The sequence below is a fragment of the Glycine soja genome, chromosome 6, assembly GCF_004193775.1.
Source record: "Glycine soja cultivar W05 chromosome 6, ASM419377v2, whole genome shotgun sequence".
NCBI classification, from domain to species: Eukaryota; Viridiplantae; Streptophyta; class Magnoliopsida; order Fabales; family Fabaceae; genus Glycine; species Glycine soja.
In genome coordinates this window covers 14,265,972-14,289,300 of record NC_041007.1, presented here as the reverse complement: position 1 = coordinate 14,289,300, position 23,329 = coordinate 14,265,972, and the positions used below count along the sequence as shown (strand labels likewise).

General features: G+C 27.1%; 1 protein-coding gene and 1 non-coding gene across 2 annotated transcripts; both read left to right on the top strand.

Moving 5' to 3' along the window:
• The first annotated feature begins 16,118 nt into the window (after positions 1-16,118).
• TRNAL-AAG lies at positions 16,119-16,199 on the top strand. The gene has a single exon. It is a non-coding gene; the product is annotated as a tRNA-Leu (tRNA).
• A 1,930-nt stretch (positions 16,200-18,129) lies between these two features.
• Positions 18,130-21,883, top strand: LOC114416166 (TITAN-like protein). Its single transcript, XM_028381036.1, has 7 exons — positions 18,130-18,497; positions 18,587-18,713; positions 18,837-19,122; positions 19,226-19,299; positions 19,628-19,673; positions 19,935-20,314; positions 21,322-21,883. Exons 1-7 carry the CDS (start codon positions 18,178-18,180, stop codon positions 21,355-21,357), a joined length of 1,269 nt encoding a protein of 422 aa, XP_028236837.1. The 5' UTR covers positions 18,130-18,177; the 3' UTR covers positions 21,358-21,883.
• Positions 21,884-23,329: the final 1,446 nt, after the last annotated feature.

The following is a 23,329-nucleotide window of genomic DNA, read 5'->3' as shown; positions in this document are numbered from 1 at the left end:
TAAGAAATTACCTAAATAAAAAAATTGAAAATTTTTACTATATTAAAAAAATTACCTAAATTTAATACTCATCTTGTATATCCTAAGATCCTGGACGAAGATTAGTCATCGCTCTCGGTAGGGACTACTTCATACATGTACCATGGTAAAAAAAAAATATTTATTGAAGATGGTGCCCAAATTTAAATTTAAAGATATTTTTAAATGATAACATTAAATATGTTGAAATTGCTTATATTTTTGTCTACTAAAATTGAGTCTTTTTTACTTCAATTTGATTAAAAAGGGAATAAGATATTTAGTTATGATAGAAACATTTTCTAAATATCATCTAAGAACATCTCTAATGCATGATTGTTTAAATGTGTTGTTTATATAAAATTTGTGAGCCCTATAATATCACATAGATTTAAAATTTTTAGTGCTCCATTCAATGTTAAAGTTGTTAGAGTATGTGTTTAATTTGGACCACATTAAATTTTGTAATTAAAAAATGATTCTATAATTAGTACAAATGAATTAAGCAATGATTGTTTATATAAGCAGCTTACTTAAGCAATACCCAATTAAGTCGTATGCTCGAATGAGAAAAATTTATTAAGCAGTTACTTAATTTTAAATAACTCATGAAGCATCTTACTAAAGATGCTCTAAGAAATCCCATGATGTTCAAGTCACTTCTTTTTATTCTCCCATTAGCGCATATGAAAAGAAGACTTCCAAACACTCATAATTCAAGTTAATCATCCAAGAAAAAATAGATCATATTGGCCTAATGTACAACAATAGCCTATAGTAGTTTGAAATTTGTAATGTTTTTAGAGCTACAAGTTAGAGACACAAATCTTGTTCTGGATTGTTTTATGTATTCTTCCAATCAAGAGTTATTTGCCTTGCGGTAAGTCTTGCTTTCTCTTATCTTTCTATAATTTATTTACTTTTTATTGTTATTAATATTATACATTATTAATCATTAAATTTTTTTAATGAAAATGAGTTGATTGAAACATGATACTTTATTAATCAATAAATTAATTTAGGATGTTTGAGACGTGACATCTTGATGATCATATATTTCTTTAAAAATGAATGGTTAATGTCATTAATATATTCTCAATATGTAAAAGGGAGATAATTGATATTTTTTTAAGAAAGTGAATTATTATTATTATTATTATAAAATGGCATAAATATATTAATTAAGGAGTGACACTGTAATAATCATGACAACTTGATGAATCTATATTTTTTAAAAATGAACTATTATTACTATCACTTTTTTAAAAGTAAAAATAGATTTTACTAAGGCATGACATTTTATTAATCCTATATTTTAATTAAACACACCTTAGTTGTAATAGTTTGGTGATGTGTGTTGGAAAATTCATCTTAATTGAGAAACTTCTTAGTCAACTATTAATTGATTGGCAAATGAATCAAATCGCGCAAGTACTAAAAAATAGTAAGATTGAATGTCGTGTCCACATGGACTTTGTTTGTACAAAAATAGCTTGTGCAATCCAAATGCTAAGAAATATAGATGAATGTTTGGTTTGATTTTGAATATATAATGCAAACCTAAAAGTATCATAAAAACAGTGAAGAATAAAGACAAATAAAAACAAGGCACAACTAGTAAATTAAAAACGCAAACACTTGGAGTACACAAAGAGAGTGTATGCATAATTATGAAGCTATTGGATATTTGAACTTACTAAACCACTCTTGATGTAATAATAATAATATTTATCTACTCAATGACTAGTCAAGTGTTACCCTGATCCACAAAATTATCCTAATCAAGATTCCTCTAATAGAATGACCTAAATTAATTCACTTAACTCATAATCCATCGACAATTTAAATGAAATGAATTGGATCACAACAAGGATTAAAATAAGGCCAATAAACCACATTTTATCCCTAAACATGAGTTTTATTAGAAGCTTCTTCCGGTTCTTAGTAGTGAAAGCATTTTCCAATGACTCTCACTCTATAAAACATGCATATGGGTTATCAAATCATAAACAAAATAATAATAAAAGAAAGTAAGCAATAACAATGAAAATGAACATTTAGTAAACATAAAAGATAATTACACCAAGAGTTTCTAGTGCACCAAACCCCCAACAATGGATGAACTAACCTTTCATTGTCTTGAGAAGCCTTACAAGAGAAGAAAACACAAATTGGAAGAAGAAGAAATGATTCACAAGTCAAAACTAGCCTAAGTTCCGTAAATTCGTGTTTTTCATTGTGTCCTAGAATGATCCTCCTCAATCCCAATAGAATGTCTTTTTATATTGGGCTTAGGGCCTTTGTCTTGTCACTTCAGAGTACGGTCTAGCTGTTGGACGAGTTCTTCAACAATTGAATTCTTAAATTTCTTTTCCTCCCTCAGTGGCCTTTACTCGTTGGTCAAGCTTGTACTTGTCGATCGAGCTTGTACTCGTTGGGCGAGTTCATCAGATGACTTGGCACTTCTCCTTCACTCAAGTAGAAAGGATTAAAATTTTATGTACAATCTACGATTCTATAAAACTTTATTTCCTAACTAATTTGAGGCTAAACTAAGGAAAAATTCAGGAAAAGAAGATAATTATTTTGTTATTTGTAATTCAAATAAAAGTATGCACAACAATTATCATCTACCTTAGTTGCGGTCTCTTTGGGGGTTGTTTGAAGTGCAATCTTGAGGGTGCATGGTGGTTTAATGATTTTGTCATTAAAAATATGATTAAATTAAAATGTATAAGTGGGGAATAATTCTCATCTTACAAGTTAGTTTTATAGGATTGAGTTAGGTCTAAAGTTACATTCTAAGATGATATTAAAACGTATCCTAATTTCATTGATGAACCACCTACATTTGACACGCTCCATGTTGGAAGTCTTGGGTGTGAGGGGGAGTGATGGAAAAGTTATTTGAATTATAAACACCCTTTAGTCTGCCTTAGTTACAAACTCTTTTGGGTTGCCTAAAGTATAACCTTGAGGATGATGATTTATTTTCAAATTAAATAAAATATGATTAAAAAAATTATAATAATAAGTGATGAGCAATTCTAATTTTACAAGTTAATTTTGTAGGATTGAATTTGATTCAAATTTATATTCTAAGAAAGTAAAACTAAATTAAAAATCCACCAACACTCAATACTAAAAAAAAATCTTCATCAGTCTGAGTTTTCAATATTACACCAATAGATATGCATGAGTAATTCACTACTCTTATTCAATTATTCTTTATTATAAATTCTCTTATTTTTTATATAATAATTTTGATTTTAATTTGTAAATAATAAAAAGTTCAACCATAAATAAATTGTACAAACATATTATTTACAAGGTAAAATACATATTTTTTTTTTATAAAAAAAGGTGTGCATTTAATCAAATGTGACTATTTTATAATGGATGTTGTAATAGGCAGGAGTTTCCGTTTTACAGATTTTCTTACCTTTTCTTGGGTTTGGTGTTGTCCCCCAAGTGTTTTGTACTGTTTTGCTATTATATTTATATATTCGCAGGTTTATTGGACATAGGATCTTCAGGGTTGGGAGTGCCAGCATAGCTGGAATGCCTTTTAATCTTGCCCCTTCCATAAAAATAAAAATAAAAATGGATGTTGTAACATGTTAATAACTTCCATATCCGTAATTAGTTCTAATATAATTTTAAAGAGATTTTTTAAAGAAATTTTACAATATTTTTCTAAAAAAAAACTTTAGTGGTGATTCCATATTCTTCAATCCTCCCAAGATATCCCTTTTCTTCTAAGACGTTACTAGGCATAATATCTACGTAAGAGCAACATTTCCAATAGGACAAGAAAGGGTGATAGTTGGAAACTTACGAGGGAGATGTGTTTGCGTAACAGATCTTTTGATTAATGTATCAAAGGTTCAAAATAAAAAACATGACCCACGATTTGATTTTCTTTTTTAGATATCGAGAAATTAGTGCATAATTTGTCCAGAAAGTCATACAATAAAGTAAGAAAAAGAAAAGTAAGCCAGAAAGTGAAAAATAATCAAGATAGTTGACGTAATAAAAAATATTTAATAATTCATTTAATTCTTATATCTTCTAAACTTATCCCTTTTAACTTACTTGGTTAAAAAAGTTTAACAGCATAATTTTTTTAAAAATTAAAATATAAATTTTATGAATTAAAAAATTCACGATAGAAGAGATAAGTTTAAAAATTATAAGAACTAAATAGAAAATTAAATATAAAAAAATAATATTGATAGAAATATTATTGTGAAGATTATACTTGAGTGACTCATTTATGGATAATTAGATATTTGTGGGTGAGATATTTGGACCTAATTATTCAATTCAACATGGATGTAATTAAATTATTATTATAAAAATCTTAAATTAAGCATACATCATTCTCAAAGTAATATATTATTTATCTTAAGGTAATATATCATTTTTGAGTTTATCTTTTTTAATTTATTTTAGGATAATATATTATTTTATGAATGACACTATAAATATATATTTATTATTTATTTATTTATTTATTATATAAATAATATAATATTTTATCAATACTAATTTTTAAAAATATTCTTTTTCCTCAAAAAAATATCCTTATTATTTTATAAATAAAAACATCTTTATTATTTTTAAGTTTGAGGATTTTTTTAAAAAAATTTTAAGACTTAAAGATGTGACAATTTTCCAACCTGAAAATAGGATGACTCTAGGACTTGATAGGCTTACAACAAATTTAAGAATGAGACTTTTTATTTATTTATAAAATAGTTTATTAAAATTATCATTGTTTTATTTTAAATTAATTTTTCAAGCTTGTTGCTCATTAATTGTTACTTACGGTACCAATAAAAAGATTAACAATTACTTATAATATTTTAATTAAAATTCATTTTCAAATATAATTTTATAATCAATTTTTTTGAGGTATATTAATACTAAAAAAAAAATTAGGGTCTTTTTTTTGGCCTAAAACCCTTACTTGGGTTGCTTGAGCCTTAAGCCGACCTGTTTAGAAATCAACCAAATCCAATCCAATTAAAGTCGAATTAGGTTAGATTCAGCATGTAAAATAAAGATAAATCCAAATCAATTAAGTTTAAGAGAAAAATATTATATATTTATTGTGTAAAAAGTTTTATATCTTTACCCAATTATAATTCATTTGTATGAAAAATTTATTGATTTTTATGATAATTAATTTAAAATTTATATTAATAATAAATTATGATTGAATGGTAATATAAATTATGCTCACCGTGTAGACCATTGAACTTGTTTTAATTGAATTGCTTTGAAATTTTGACAAAATTTAACCTGACCGACCACTTACACGCCTTTAATGTCCTGCTTCTATGTATGATTTATTTTATGGAAGCTTCTAGTTCTATATGTGATATGGTCAATTTAAAATGGCTCGTCAATGAGTAGAAGGATACGAAAATTCATTTTGGATTAAATTAGTATTCAACCACTTCATAATTAATACACAGAATAAAAAGTTTAAGCGAATTTATTCAAGTATCTACTTAAAATAAAACCAATGCCCGCAAGAACATAACAGAAATTAATGCTTAATTATATCAGCAAGTGATGCAAGCCCACTAAAAAATGTGGTTGTGCAGGTGGATAAAAAGGCACATAAAACTGTTGAGATATTATAAGCTAGTTGAACTTGATCACTAAAAATTGAAGAAGAAAAAAATATGGGGGTTTGCGTTGGGTAGCGTATAAAGGATCAACTCTGTTCTTTCCCGTGAAAATTGCCTTGTGGACTCGTATTTGTGGTAGATAGATACATGTTGATTTGCACTGTGGGCTCATATAATAGAGCTAATTAAACATCAATGATGTGGACTTCAATTTATGGGGATAAGATTGAAAGTTGTCGAGTACAAATCTGTCTTTTTTCTATGAAATAAAGATGGAAAAAAGGGAATACACATGATACCAACCAAATTAAATGGATGATACTAGTTCTTGAGATTTAGGTATATTATATTTAGATAATCCAATCCTAAGGGGGGGCATGGCTCCATGCACACTTGGTAAAGGTGTGGCCACCCACTACACATCCTTTGTGGTTGGTTTAGTTTGGTTTCAACCCTTTTTTTTAATTAATGTACTTTTTAGCTGAAGGTTAACATCTAATATCACAAGATATTGAAATTTATTTAAGAGATTAATCTCTTTCAATTTATGTTTTTCATACACATAAAGATACAAGTTAAAGATCAAACTCATGCACAAATATTTAAGTGATAAAATTATTTATCATACCATATTGATGTCCCTCTTCTTCGTTATACCTATGCTAACCTTTGTCAACTTGTATGACAATTGTATCAACATTGCATTTATAAAGGTACTGGTATGTGAATTTATGAAGCACATACATCTTCCCCTTCTTTTTTGAAGTGACGGATTCTCAACACATTTTTGACGATCAAGATATACTAGTCATGTGTGTTGGATACAGGATCCAGGATACAGTTTAAGTTGTAACTATTTTTTTAAGCTCAAATTGTAACTAATTAATACCCCAATATTGGTATTATTGGAAAAATATTTTTAGAAATTAATTTTTAAAAAATATCTTTCAAGAAAACAACTTCAAATAAAAAAAAAAGTAAAAATAATTCTTGTTGTGCCAGTGACCGAAGGAGATAGCCGAACACGAGTTCTAGCGGCAGAGAGCGGTAATTCGAACGGTACTTTTAAGCTTCGGAACAAAGAAACATCTTTGCTAATAATTGGGTCCAGCTTTCAACGTGAGTCCTTAGGCCCGTTTAGCCTAAGTGTATATAATCTTAAATCCTCTTATAATATTTTAATTTTTTTTACTAATGAATATTTTTATACTTTTAAGATATTAAATGTATTTATTTTTTTATTTAATATTTTTCTTCTTCTAAAATATTAAGAAGTTTACTTAAGGAATATTTTAAAAATTATGTCTTTTATTATTTTATTAAGAATAATAACATCAACAAATATCCATCTTTCATGTACACATTTAGTAGATTATTTTTCTTTTAGTTGATTTTGAAAATTACCTCTGAATCACACAATTATTATATTAAATTTTGGTTAAGTGGAACTAGACATGATCTCGCATCATCCAATCTCCCTAAATTTGGTTTATCATGAAAAAAAATAGTTTCTCAATTATGACATTTATTTACATCTTTTAACCATTTTTATTTTTAATTATTTTTTGAAAATATAGATGCACAAAGCACATAGTAGTAAGTGACAACCAATTTTTGTTTTAGTTTTTTAAAAAATAAAACTAGTTTTTAAAATTTAGTTTTAATTTGTTTTTCCTCAAAGTTTTAGTTTTAAAATAAAATTATTTTCAAAGTTTCAATCCTATTAAAATTAGTTTAAAGGTGTGTTTTTGTGGTAACGACAATAACAACAGCGACAACGTTAATACTGATGGTGTTGGCATCGATAAAGATAATAATGGTGGTGATGATGATACTAGCGGCAGGAATGAACTCACTTGGAGGGAGGAGGTGACCCCCTTGGATGTTTTTTAAAATTAAAAAACTAATAGCCTATTATATATTTATTTAAAAAGATATGATTTTTTTATTTAGTAAAAAATTACAAATCTGATCTAAAAATGGATTTTATAGTTTATTAAATTATAATTATCATAGAATTATTTTTCATCTCTTAAATTTTCTAAATTATAAAATCAATAGTGATCTTATTTTTTAAGAAATTTTATCTCAATACAATATTTGATCAAATTTTAGTTGGTTTATAATTAATTTTTATCTCCTAATTTTTTAAAATTATAAAATAAATATTAATTTAATCTTTTTAAAGAAATTTTATCTAAATATTATATTTCATCAAATTTTAGTTATTATATAATCATTTTTTGCTTTATTAATATTTAACTGTTAAACTCTATTTTCTTTGTCATTGAAGGAGTTTTTGTTTTTCAAATATTATATAAACATGTGTTGTTGGATTTTTTATTTTTTATTTTTAAGACAAATCAAAAACTTTTTATTAAAAGGACATGAAATGTGACACTATAAAAGTGTCATTGGATTGATTAGAGATAGTTATAATTTTTAAATTATGAAAATATACACTTAGAGAAAATTGTGACATTGGCGAGAGACAAAGGTTGAAAGATATCTCACTAAAGAAATTTATTTTAAAATTTTCATATTTTCATATTTAATATTTTAGTAACTATACTGTACTTTGTAATAAGATCAACATTATTTTTTTTTGATAATTTGTTAGTATACATTGAAAAGAAATTTTTTGAAAAATTAGTACAAATAATTATTAATTATTTTTGTGACATATAAAAAATATGTTCAATATTTTAATAGATTATCAATGAAACTAACTTATTGAAATATCAAATTATAAATATTTTATATAAAAATTAATGGTATATAATTGTTGGATGGAATTTACTTTTTATGGTTGACCCCTTTGTCATCGTAGTCTGGGTCCATCCATGACTAATGGTGTTAGAAGTGGTAGTGTCAATAATAATAGTGGTGATAACGACAATGATAGTGATAAATAACAATAACAATATGAGTGTCAGTGACAGTGGTGGAAGTGACAATGATATTAGTGTCTATGGCGATGACAACGATACTAGCAGAGGTGTTGATTAGGGGTGAAAATGAGTTTTACCCTACCTAAGTTTGACCTAGTTTGTTTTATATTTTTATAGCCCAAGGTTAAACTTGTTAAACATCAGAGACCTTTTTTTAGGCTCAGGCCCAACCTTTGTAAAAGTCCATCAGCATATTCCATTTAAATGTCTTTTCATGTTAAGAAGTGTGATTTTTTTAAAATTTTTAAACAAAACCAAATATTTTCATTAAAAACAATAAGACAATTTTAATCCACAAGATATGGATAAAATTTGCCTACAAACATTATATATGACATGCTATCAAAGTCTTTTAAGTCTAAAAAACAAAGAATTTATATTCATGCTACTCATCTATACTTATACGAATTAACCTATTTCAAATATTAATTAAAATAATTCAAATTGTCAAACTACTAACATAATTTTGTAATTTAAATATAATAGTAATATTTTATTATAAAATATTGTTGCTAAATGGACCATCTCATCAAGCTTAATAAGCTTTTCCTAAAGTCCCTTATCCTACCTATTTAAATAAATAATTTTTAAAAAAAACTTGAGCTTGACGTTTTTGTTTGGATCACACCAAGTTTTAAATGAGTGGAGTCATAGGCCGTCAACAAAAGACCTAACCTACTTCCACTCTTAGTGTTGATGATGTCGATGTCGATGTCAATGCCAATGACAATGGTGTTGGTGGTGGTGAAGATACTAGTGGTGAAAGCATGAAAGATCATTGTGAAATATAGGGATATACACTTTTTCAAACTAAAAATCAAATTTAAAAATCATATTTTCTTGATTTTGAAAATGAAGATAGAAGTATTTTGAGATTGAATTAAAAATCATTTTACCTCCATTATTGTTACACACATTTTGTTTCGAAAATTATATTTAAAAACCAAAAATTAAAAACTCACAACCACTTAAAGCAAGGAGACCTTAACTAATTATTTTAAAAACATGAATGTATATATTTTGATTCTAAATACTAATTATTTTAATAATATGAAATTATACATTTTGATTTTGAATTTAGTTTTTTTTTAATATTTCTTAAGCATAATTGCTTCTCAATAAATAATAAAGAAATATTTTTACTTACGTATCATATTCCTAAACTTTTTTTTCGCCCAAAATATTATGGTTTTTTTAATTAGCTTTTTTTAAAGTACGGGTCTCTAGTATAAGTTTTTTAACTGCACTTTTAGTATGTTATATTTTTAAAAGTAAGTTTATTTTGTTTTTCACTTTTTACATTCTGTGCAATTATATCTTTGTTCTTTCTTACATGTTTTCTCTCACTCGATTCCACTTTTATTATTATTAATTTTTAATTTTTTAAAAAGTTTCTTATTCCAATTTTTAATAATTAACAAAATATCATTAATTTGTATAAATTCAAAAAATAAAAATTAAAAAGTAACTTTGTTATATGTTATACATTGAATTTTTTATTTAAATATTTCATACATTTGTCTTTAATTTTTTTTTTACAAATCAACAATACCTCATACTTTTATTATATTTCTATTAATCATTGACCGAAATCTTTATGCAAGCGAGTTAATTTAAGCAACTGGAAATTTAAGCATATATATATAATTAATTTTTCATACCCTCCAATATTAACTAGTTGGTGTCCGATAGAAAAGAATGGTTTAGTAAGAAAAAAAATGTAGCATGAGAACCGTGAATCTCATAAGAAAAAAGAGTGAATAAAGCTCGTCGGGTTGGACAGGAGAGCTTTAGGTGCACGAGCACGTACTTAAAACAACTGTTACCAATAATATTATAAAATAATGTTGTTATTTATAACATTAAAATTTATATTTAACGTGCATATAAATTTAAATAATAAATTTTATGAGAATTAATTTTGATATAATTTATATGAATTATTTAATTATATATTTTTTATAAATAAAAAATGTTTACTATTAAAAAATTAATTTATTAATAAATTAAAAAAAACATACAGATCAGTTAATCGTATGAGTTATATCAAAATTATTTATCATAAAAATTATTATTTAAATTTACATGCACATTAAATATATATTAAAAATTTTAGTATTATATATAACAATATTATTTATTTTATAATATAATTAACTTATTAGTTCAGTTGAGTAGAATATTATGCTAATAACTTAAAAGTTACATGTTCAACTTTTACTTGGATCAATCATTAATTTGTAAAACATATTTTTTTTAAAAAACACTTACATCCCTTCCTCCACCTAGATAAATTGTAAGTTTAGTCTCTTTATAATTCTTAATTCTCAATTTTAGTCCTTTTATTTTTAAATTTCCAATTTTGATTTCTTAACTTTTAAAATTATGCAATTTTAGTTTCTTTGTTCATTTACATTAGTTGATATGATATTTTTATTATAATGTAAATGTATGATATGACACTTATGTGAACTAATAATGTAAAAAAGTGATTTATAATTTAAAAAATATTGTAAAAATGATAAAGATGAGATTAAATTCCAAGTTCATTTCTTTCTCCTTCACTTAGGATGAAAATAGGTTGAGTCAAGCCAAACTAAACTTTGTTGGATCTTGATCTAACCTTGAATAAAAGTAGATGATTATAAACTAACTTGTTTACATGTCAAAGAATTCTTTTAAAGGTTACATAAAAACCATAAACATAACTAAATAGACATTAATAACAATATTTTTTTGAAAAAGTGTGACTTGACGAGAACCTCATGTAAACTATGTCATATGTTCTTGTCGAGCAATGTAACCTATTTCCATCCCTACCTTGACCACTTAAATCATTAAATATATTTCACTTACTTGAGTTATATTGTAAATATAGTATTATATTGAAATTAATATATTATGAGTTAATTATTGTCTAAATATTTATTTAATATTAATTTTAGTTTAAAAACAATAAAATTATCAAATAAATATAAAAATGAAAATATTTAATAAATAAAATATATAATTTATTATTGAATATATTTTATCATACAATCACTGTCTCTTATGTTTTTTTCTTATTTTCTTACCACATTCCAAATTTATATAATTTAGTTTAATATTATAATATTAGTTATATAATATTATAACACCAAAATTTGATACACGTAAATGAATATGGATTTATTAACAATAGACTTTAACATATTCATTGAAGGGATTGAAAATAATAATAATAATAATAATAATAATAATAAGTGTAGGATAAGTTTATTTTAAAATAAGAATAAATTACTATAGAACTTAAAAAAGTAGAGCAGTTTAAACTAAATATGAAGTTTTGGATTTGATAAAAAATAGAGGAATAGGAAAAATAATAACGGGTATGATTTTTATAAAGAGAATAAAGATAGTGGATTTTGAGCCATAAATATTTTGGGCACTCAAATTCATCCGAATAATTAAAAATAAAATAAATTAAGTTAAAATCAGAATTAAAATATGAAAAAAGTAGAAATAACGTCATAAAAAACAAAAAATCAATTTGAATATCCTTTATCCAGTCTTAGCAAAAAAAAAAACTAATTTTAGTTGTTTGTTTATTTCTTTATGACCTTTTCCAAAGTTGCTAAACTAAAAATAAAAAATTTAATAACAAAAAAATTCTAAATTTTAGGTGACTGATAAAAGGAATCAGTTATTTTTATCTCAATATCTAACCATGCATTTCATTAAGAGGTTGTCTAACTTGTTCTAACTAAAATGAGGTTAAACAACCCTAGAATACATGATTCATATAATTAATATCAACTACGAAATGGTGTACTCAATTATGAAACAAACCTCAATAACACTATTTCACTTTATGATGAGTGTTTGAGAATTAGGAAATGGTGGACTCAAGTGAAGCAACCTTTCAATAAGACTATTCTATAAGTGCTTGGAAGTTAGCATAAGATGCACTCAAGTGAAGCAAAATTCAATAAAAAAATATTCCACCATTGATAACCAGACCTTATGATGTCATTAACGAAGGAAACATATAATGACCCACTTCTCTACACGACACTTTTCGCCAAAATGGTAGAATTTATTTCATTTTAAATTAACATTCTTAATTAATGTGTGTAATTTTTTTTTAAATTAGTCATCAACAATAAAATTTGCAGCTTAAAGATTCAAAGAGAAACATATACTGAATCACATGCATAGATAATATAACTAACATAAAATATAAGTGTTGTGCCTAATTAATCAACCGGTTACAAGGATGAGACACACTCACACACAACAACCTCAGTTTAGGAGTTTCATCGCAACATTGTTGAATTAGAATAAACATGAATTCTTCTAAAACCTCTCCCTCATATCAGTCTCAACACATAATATATACCCCATAACTTTGTCATGAGAACTAAACATGCACCCAAGGACACTGAAAATGCACAAATAAATGTATCCCTACCATCTCGTGCTAGTCACCCACAAGATGCTTTGGGAGCCCATATTTGATACTGCACCATCACCATTCAGTGCAATTTCTCCTTGATTTTTACGTTTGATTTTTATTATAAATATATTATATAATTAAATAAAATAATTTTTTTGAAAGGATAAGGATGTTTTTTTAAGAAAAATTATTGGGTGAGTATAAATCTAAAGGTTCATCCTTACACACAACCAACCAAAGAGTGTAACTCATTAGTTGGTTGAGTGTACACTTAATTGATTTAAATTATTAGATACCTAAGTTCAATTCTTAGGAATAAAAAAAAAACTTTGCATACACTTATTAAAAAATTACTTGTATAATATAAAAAAGTATTAATCGTTTATTAGATTTATTTTAATTTCTTCTAATATGAATATGAGATAATTAGTTTCCTTTAGTGAAAGTACTTAATGTATATGTATGTATTTAATCAATATTATCAATGTACTATTCATATAAACATTAAATAGTATTATTTATCATACTTATTAACTATAATATATAATTAAAATCAATAATATTAAATATAATATTTATGGAATATAATATATTGTAAAAATAATAAATGCTTATTAAATATATCATGTTTCATATAAATTTAAATGTATTAAATATCTATTATTAAATAAAATATAATTACTAACAAATCACACTTATATATTTAACCACTAAATAATATTATTTAATATAATATATAATTAATATTATAAAATTAATATTACACACACATGTATTTAATGTATGCATTTAATTAATATTTATTATTTAATATTAAATTTATGCCTATTCAAGAAGTTCTCTCTACCAAAGTATAAAAATTTAGTAATTTACTATGTCTTCTTAAGATCATATATATATATATATAACATCCTTAGTAGAAAGAATCAAGATAAGTCTAAGAATTTTTGTTAGCTGTAAATTTTGTAAAATTTCTATTAGTTGTGTATAAGGATGAAGTGTTGGGTTTGAATCCACTCAACAATTTCTTGTTTTGAAATTGTATAATTTTATTGTAAAATAGAAAGCAAATACACTACTATAATTAAAAAAATTCAAAATAGTTTATAAAGTATAGTAAAAAAATTAATGTGAAAAATATACATAAAAAATTATTATTGTATAAAAAATTAGTTTGTAAAATATATTTTAAAAAACAAATTTACATTAATATAATAGTTAAAATGTTTTTTTTTATATAATTAAGATATTTATTAACACCAACGCCCACACCCACACCCACTCACAGGCACACACACACAAGCCTAAAAGGAAGTTTCTCAATAAGATAAACGACTAAAAATATATTTTAGTTTGAAATTTAATACTTTTATTTATACTAATTATTCAATAACATATATACATTCAAATAAAAAAATATTCATTTAATAATTATATATTACATTTATTAAATTTAATAGTTATTCAATAAAAGAGTTACTTATTTAATTTTTATAATTATACAAACTTATCTTTTATCTTTTAGTTCTTACACTTTAAAGAAAACTATTAATTTTAGTTTTTGTACGAGCACTCTCAAATTTCTGTCATTACAAAATGACAACCAAACCAAAAAGATTTCGAGAATGCCACACACACTAGTTGAATTAGTAGATCTACTTTCTAACATATAATAAGGATAAAAGAATTGGTCTTTTTAAATTTTTTCAACTTCAATTTTAGTCTTTTATTTTTTATCTTTCTAATTTTAAAATACTCTATTTTAATCGTCAAAATAGTTATATTTAACCTTTAATGCCATTAAGAAACCGTCAAATAATTTCAACATCTCCCATTGATTTACAATTGATAAACACCTTTGAATTACTTTATTTAATTATAAAATATAATAAAATTAATATTTTATTTGTCAAATCAGATAGTGATTATGTAACATCAGACAATATAAAAGGTTCACTTTAAACAAAGATTGTATTATAACTTATTTATAAAATGTTTTGTTACACTAGTTTAAGCAACTGTCATATCATTACTTTACATCAAGATGAAAATATTATATTATTAACTTTTTAATTGAGGGACTAAAATTAAGTAATTTTAAAAATTAAGAGATCAATAAAAATTAAGATATCACAATTGAGAATTTAAAAATAAAAAAACTAAAATTACATATAAGAGAACCAAAATTAATGTTTAGCCTATAAAAAAATTGTTAATAAAATCACCCAGGTTGCCATTTTCCGAAAAAAAAATCACTTTGAGAAGACCAATAAGGTGATCCACCAATAAGAAAATGATTAATTTATGTTTAAATCTAAATAAATAGGGACCAATTAAAAAAATCTCTAAAATAAAAATATATTTAAACCCTAAAATAACGATGAATAAAAAAATGAATCACAAAATCCTAAAATAATGATAATGTTGGCATTTTATGTTTCATATTGAGAACATATACCAAAGGACAAATATATGTTAAATAACATTTTTAAAAAATGAAATAACCAAATTTTTAGGATAATGTCTATGTTTAATTCGGATGATAATGCTAGTATCACACATATATACTAACACTTATAATTCCGAGATAGTCAAACAAATCTTTCAATCAGGCCCTACACTTTTCAGAGAAGTGATACATGTAAAAGAAAATTTGCTTAGTGTTAAGGGCCCAAACTATTAACATTATGAGAAAAAAAAAAACTCAAATTTGATAGAAGACTAAACGAGCAAATTTTCGATTATGGTTATTTAACACGTTTGATTTATGTTATTTTAAATAAATAAAATATTTAATTTTTTCTTTACAATTTTCTGAAAAGAGTTTCTAAACAAATGTTATTATTTTCAGATTCAGAACACATTACTACTATTAATTTTTATCCCAACGTTAATTAGTATATGTCATTTTTATTTTTATTATAAATATAATTTCTGTATTCACGTCTATGGAATGTAATATTTTTAATATAATTTCTCATTAAGAATGTTTTTCTGAAACAATAATTATAGATTTATAGATCTTTAGTGTTAACTATTATATATAATGTTTGTTAATTTAGTTATATAATTGTTGAGATGGCCGAGTTGGTCTAAGGCGCCAGATTAAGGTTCTGGTCCGAAAGGGCGTGGGTTCAAATCCCACTCTCAACAGTTATATTTTATTTTATTTTTTCATTCTAAATGCATTTTAGCTTTCACATATAATATGAAGCCATGTAAAAAATTAAGAAATATTTGGAATTAAAAATTTTCCGCCCAATTTTGCATGACAATTATCACCCATACACTAAAATAGAAATACGTAATAATTTTTCTACTTGCAACTCTTTCAATCACGTAAATGCTAGCCGAAAAGCTTTCATATTATTTCTTCCAATGCCATTTTTTATAATATTCATCTTTCTTCTAATCACTCAAGCTTTTCATATTTTTAATTTCTACAAACTCCTTTTTTTTTTTCAATCACCACCTGATGACTTTTCATATGGTTTTCACAAGAATTTTATTTCTTCCAATACTATTTTTCAATAATATATTCATTTTTCTTTCAATAACCCAGACTTTTCATAATTTTTCAATCTCTTATTATTAAAGTTAAGTAGTTTTAAATGAATTTTCCCGTCCATTTTGTATGACAACTATCACCCATATAAACTAGAATAGAAATACATAATAATTTTTTTAATATTCTTGCAACTCTTTCAATCACGTAAATGCTACCCGAAAAACTTTTCATATTATATCTTCCAATACTAATTTTTATAATATTCATGTTTCTTTCCTTCACCCAAACTTTTCATATTTTTAATTTCTACAAAGTCCCTTTTTTTTTTCAATCACTGCCTGATGGCTTTTTATTGAGGACAAAAATCTACGGTTTTGATAAAATTTTCATGTTATTTCTTTCAATACTATTTTTTGATGATATTCATCTTTCTTTCAATAATCCACACTTTCCATATCTTTTCAATCACGTTAATGCTAGCTTTTTTTGAATCACATAAATGCTCCTTTTCCATCATAATCAGACTTATTCCATCTTTCTCCCGATACTAATTTTTCTGAACTAATTAAATTGTTAAATAATCAATTTTATTCGAGATATAATTGATAGAGTTTAACCGAAAATGCTTTTCATAATAAAATCCCGACCAGTTATTATAAAGATAGGAAGGTTCTTTTTTGGTCCAAATTGAAAGCGCGCACACTAAATGTTTTCGGTATATATATAGAAAAAACAATTTAGCGTTTTGGGTTGTTTTAGCCACATCAAAACAACATAATTAAAAACATAAAAACTGAATATAATTAAAAACATTAAAGACTAAAAATGTATTTTAACATAATGTAGTTACCTTAAAAATTATATCAGATATTATTTTCCATTGATTAAAAACATTGACAGTACATGTATATTGATTAGATGATTAAATCAATTACATAAAAACTTTAATCTATTGAAATATCCAATAACTGGTCGGGATTAATTTGAAAGAAATTAAAATGGGAAGTAAAGCCCGAACATGAGATGCAATTGGAAGCAATTTTTTAAAGTCAATTTGACATCATAGTGCCATGGACTCCTAACACATTAAAAAAATTCAATATATGAATAATATAAAATATTATTTATATTTTGTTTTATAATACGACAAATTATTTATATTTAAATAATACACATAGTTAAATTTAACGTCAACCACCTATTGTAAAATTTATATAAAAATATCAAATAAATTTGTTTATTTATCTCACTTTATTCAGTCAACATATAATTTTATCAAGAACATATGATTTAATATGTTAATTTAAAACTTTTGATTACTAATTAACTTTTTATCTTTTAATTAATTTTTAGATAATTTTATCGAATATAGTATAAATTTATTTATTTTTAAATAACTCTAAAATTAATTTTTTAACTAAATAATTTTCCTATAAAAATCTTGACCTAAATTAATTGTTTTTTTTTTTGTAAATAAAGTCTGACCTGGGCTGCGGACCCCTCATTGTGCCGGCCCAGCGGGCTGGGCCCACTGGCATGCTCGTCTTGGCGCTAGTAAAAAGGAAATTCTGAATTTTGAGCTACTGCAGTTGCGAAGGGTAACGAGTCCATTCGTGGTGGATCATGGGGGAGCAACACGAGAACGAGAATGGGAGAACGGGAACAAAGAACCAGCATCAGCAGAAGAAGAAGAAGAAGAAAAGCGAGTTCGAGTTCTGCAAAGCGTGCAACATAAACCACGACCAAGGTCTCCGCCACAAGTACTTTCCTAATCACAAGAAATCCCTCTCCACCTTCCTCTCCCGCTTCCGCAAAAAACTCTCCGACGTTCGCTTCTTCCTCAACGCCCCAATCCCTCTCAATCCCCAACTCACTTCTCGCAATCGCTTCTGGTGCGTCTTCTGCGACCAACACATCGACGAACTCAACAGTTCCTTTGCCTGGTACGCTATCCACTTTTTTTTTTTTTAATTCAATTCGAATAATTATTAACCTAGGTCTAAATCGTAATTTTCAATGGATGCCATTACAGCGCTAACGCGATTCGTCACCTCGCGAGTGCGGAACACGTGAAGAATTTGAAGCAATTCTTCTGGAAATACGGTGGTGCCGCGGATCAATTGGACGCGTTTATGGTTTCTGAAGATGACGTGGATAAGGTGATTTATGAATTGGCGAATTGTATCGATTTTATTTTATCTTCTTTTTTTGAAGGTTTGGGAAATTGAACAATAATTGTTGATTTGGTTGTTATTTCGCTATTGTTGTTGTTGCGAGTTCAGTGGGAGAAGAAGTGCACGGCTCGAAAGGATGAAGCGATTGAGGGAAGTCGCAGAACAGTGATTGGTCCTTCGAGTGATGATATCCATAGTGGAAATGTTGATAGTTTTGAAAAAAATGTTTATTCCAATTCTGTGAAATCGTATCCTTCAAATGCTGTTTTGCCTTTACAAAGCTATACAAATGAGTATCAGGTATCTTGTTCAGGACTCTCCGGAGTTGCCACTGGTGCTACCTCTTCAGAAGTTTGCTCTGGTGCAAATAATTTTTCTTTGCAAGATTTTGCAGGTATGCTTATCCTGTCTATTGAAAATTTCATGTTTTACTCTTTACAACTATTATGCATTTATTTTCTATGTGCTCATTTTTGTGTCTCATTTTTGTGCCTCAGTTGGACGTAGTAGCCTTTCTCTCCCTCATGATGGTAGACAACGGTCAAGTAATGGTTACTCCTGTAATAAAAAGGTGTGTTTGGTCTTAGGCTTCAATTGTTTTTCATTTATCATTCTAACTGTTTGAGTTTCAGAATATCAGGACTCATTGGTAAGAAAGCAAGATGCCAAGATCAATGTTTCTGAAATTTTGCCTAATTTTAAGTCATCTAAATTTGATGTTTTGATGATCAAGGATTATGGTTGGCTTCACACACTATATTCTTATACTTTCTTTATAGTCTGTAATTTATTTTGTATCACTTTTCTGATTCTTGTTCTCTTCCTGCATTGCAGTTGTCTAATCTAACTGTGTAATTTCGTATTGACAAAAAATGTTGCATTTTTTATGAATGTGCCAGGTGCGTGAAAATGGAAGAATGGTAAGCGGAGAGAGCAGTCATCAGGGTATCTATTTGTAATTATGAAATTATTGTTTTGCTTCCATTATTATAGTACTGTAAAGTTGCAAAGCATATGCCAATTGAATATTTACACTTAGTTTGATTGCTGAATTTTTTATGTATGCAAAATATTTAAGACTAATATCAAGGCAGAGAAAGAGTTGTAAGATTTTACTATGGAAGAATAACTCTCTCGTAAGGTTGATTGTGGTGGGGAACTAGAATGATGATGCATTTTCTCCTTATTATCCTCTTGCATTTTCAGGTGTACAAATGGTCACTCAGATATCTACTGGAAGTGCTGGGGGAAAGGTTTTTTCTGAAGAACCTCCACCATGGCTTGGAACAACTGATGAAGTTCAGATGCGTTCTTCAAACAAGTTAGGGAAGTCCAAAAAGTTGAATTCAAAACGGGTTGGAGCAGCTTGGGTTGAAAAGAGGAAGATTGAAATGGAGAAGGAAAGGAGGGGGGAGTCTATAAGGAATGAGTGTGATGCCAACTGGCTTCCTAATTTTGGTAGAGTCTGGCAATCTGGTAGCAGAAGAGAATCCAGAAAAGAGTTTGAGAGGGAGAAACAGAAGTTAAATGTTGAAACTCAATCTGAGATGGCAATCAAGATAAAGCCTTATGTAAGCAAAAGAATGGTGAGTTTTATTCTATGGCGAACATTGTAAAGGTTACTGGTTTAGTTTCTTTTAAACTGTCAGCCAAAACCAGCTTTCTTTTTGCCGACTTAAATTGCCCAAGCACAACTTGTTGATAAATGGGATGCAAAATGGGCTAAAGCTCATTATACCAATCTAGCCCAGCTTGGCTAAAATGGTGGGATGCACACATTAATGGATGGCACATTTTATTTTACTTTCGGACTCGTAAGTTGTTGGCACATTTTTCTTGGGATGGACTCAAAGGATAGCACAATTTTTAAATGGTTTTCCTGGGTAGCACATTGACCAGCCTACTGACTACTGAGCCAACAGAAGCAAATTATAATACTTTTGTTTGAGTCTTCAAGAGACGACCAATAAAATTAGGTGGGTTAAGACTGGATAACAGTTTAAGTAGGCTGGCTTGGCATATGGCTGGTTTAACTCCATTTAAATACATTTTGTTTTCCTAAGAATTTTTAACTTAATTGGTTTTTGTTTGTTTAGTGAATAAATGATTTCTATGGATTTCATTTATATTTTTTAATTCAGCTTTAAAAATGTCTAACCGTACCAGATGTCTGAATGTTTATGACTCAATCTCTGTCTGTTTATTGCTCATCTCTAAGGTGGCTTCATGACAATAGTATATAGTGTCCTAGCCCTGTCGTGGATGAAATTCAAAGCAAATTGGCAAGTGGATAAGATTGAGTGGTAAACATTTGGACATTCTGTATAGAAATTCCATAGAAATTGTTATTGCTCATCTATAGGGTGGCTTCATGGCAATATTACATAGTGTCCTTGCCCTGCCAAGGGGTCGGGTGAAATTCAAAACAAATTGGCAAATGGATTTGTGAATTTGTAGCACTAAGACTAAGTTGAGTTGTTAATTTAGGATTTTACTTCTGCCATTCATTATAAAGCTATTATAATATTGATATTTCTGTTCAGTCATCATATGTAAATATTTAGATATGTTTTTTTTTGTTTGTTCTTTGCAGCGGATGGATAGTGGAGGTGATTATGCAAGTGGGTGAAATTTCTAGTAGCAAACATGTTCTGGGAGTCATCAGTATAGTAGATAAGAATACCAGCATCTTTTACATTAGAGGGAGAAGACTGGACAAAATTTACAAAATGATATGTGGTGCAATTATATTCATGGTTGAAAAAAAATACTGCAATCATTGTGCAGTGTTGATGCACAACAATAGATCAGTAAATATGTACATGCATTAGCTAGAATTGAGGGCTGTTAATCTGCATGAATGACTGTGATCATAGGGAAACCATTTTACTACATTTTCATATTCTTATGTGATATCAATTCTTTTTATGGTTGGTCTGTCTGATTTTTGTGCAGTTATTGGGTGCTTATTGTCGCCAGGCAGCTTGCTTTTGAATGTAGGGATGGTTGTTATCGATACTCAGATAGGCATTGCCTAGCAGCATGTTTCTCTTTTCCATGGAAAATTGGAAATGGAACAAACTTATCCATAGTATGTACAGAATACTGAGATTATTCCTGCCATTTATATTAGAGAATCACTGCAATGTCCTGAATCACTAAGTCAAAATATGATAAACTTTTGGATAAATAGTAGCATTGAAACTAAAACCTTTACTTATTTGTTTGCTCAAAATTTATGGTACAACCAACTTATAAGATTGACTAATATAAGTTCAATAGTATATATACCTATATAAATTATGTGAGGGTTCCTAAAATATTTTGAGCTTGAAAAAAATTTAAACTTGTAGTTAGAACTTTCATGGCTGAACAGTATAATAACATTTTTATGATTAGATTCTAATTTTAAACCGTGCAGTCCTCATCGCAATCATATCATGATATACCTTCTTTTTTTTTAAAAAAAAACTGTATACGGTTTGAACCTTTAAGCCTATAACTTTAGCTTATATATATATATTCACAAAAAAGTTTGCTTAAAGTTCATACTCCTTTCCACATACAATATTTTACTAGTGCATCACTAATATGCGTTGTAGTTCGGTGCAATAAATTTTAACTTAGTTTGTTAGCACCTATACCTAAATTTGGCCCTAAACTACTAATAGGCCCCACATGGTGCCTAAAAAAGACATGTCCCCCCTTGTGGTTTTGAAGATTCAAGTGCACATTGAACATCTTGACGGGAATGGAGCATTCCTGTCTTTGACGCATTTGTATATATTTTGAAGCTCTATCAGTTCCTTCTCTTGTCCCTGTGTTGCCAGGAAATATGTGCTGAGATTGTGCTTGTGCACAGCAATTTGTATAGTCTACTTACGGTGCTTCAGAGAATGAACTTTGTATGCAAAACTTGTACAAATAAAAAATTGAACTGATGTTCCTGAGGATACTGTTTCTCGTCATATAAAGTTACTTATTCCTGGCGAAACTGCCTGTTTTGCATTTGCACCTCCTCTGGTAAGTCTGTTTGAAATTGGTTAGTATTCACAATTGACAAATGATTGCCTTATAAAAATCATTTTATTAACCGTGTTATATGTTGTGAAGTTCCAGAAGTTCATCCAAATATGAACTACATACTCGCTCATCCATATCTGAAAGCTGTTTTTGTAAGCTATCTTGAAGAATTTATTGAAATAAAGCTTGAAACAGCATACCGACATATTGCAAGCTATTTTCACAAGTTTTCTCAAAAACTTACACAAGTACTTATGCCATTAGATAAATCCAAATAAACTGTAAATATGTTTTTCCAAGCGGATATATTCTTAAGTTTATATTGATTAGATGAATGTGTTAATAAAACTGAAGTGCTGGATATCTTTCCATGGCTTTTTTGGATATCAATAAAAAAAAAACAGTTGTTTTGGATTCATTTTACTGGCTATAAAGCTGCCGATGTTGATTCCCTTGTTTGTTTTGAGCCATGTGGTAGAATAAATTCTATCTACACTTGGCTAATGGAGTTTTCTTTCATCTGGCTCCTCCTTGGAAATGTTTTCACTCAATTTGCTCCCATTGTCTTGCATAATGTT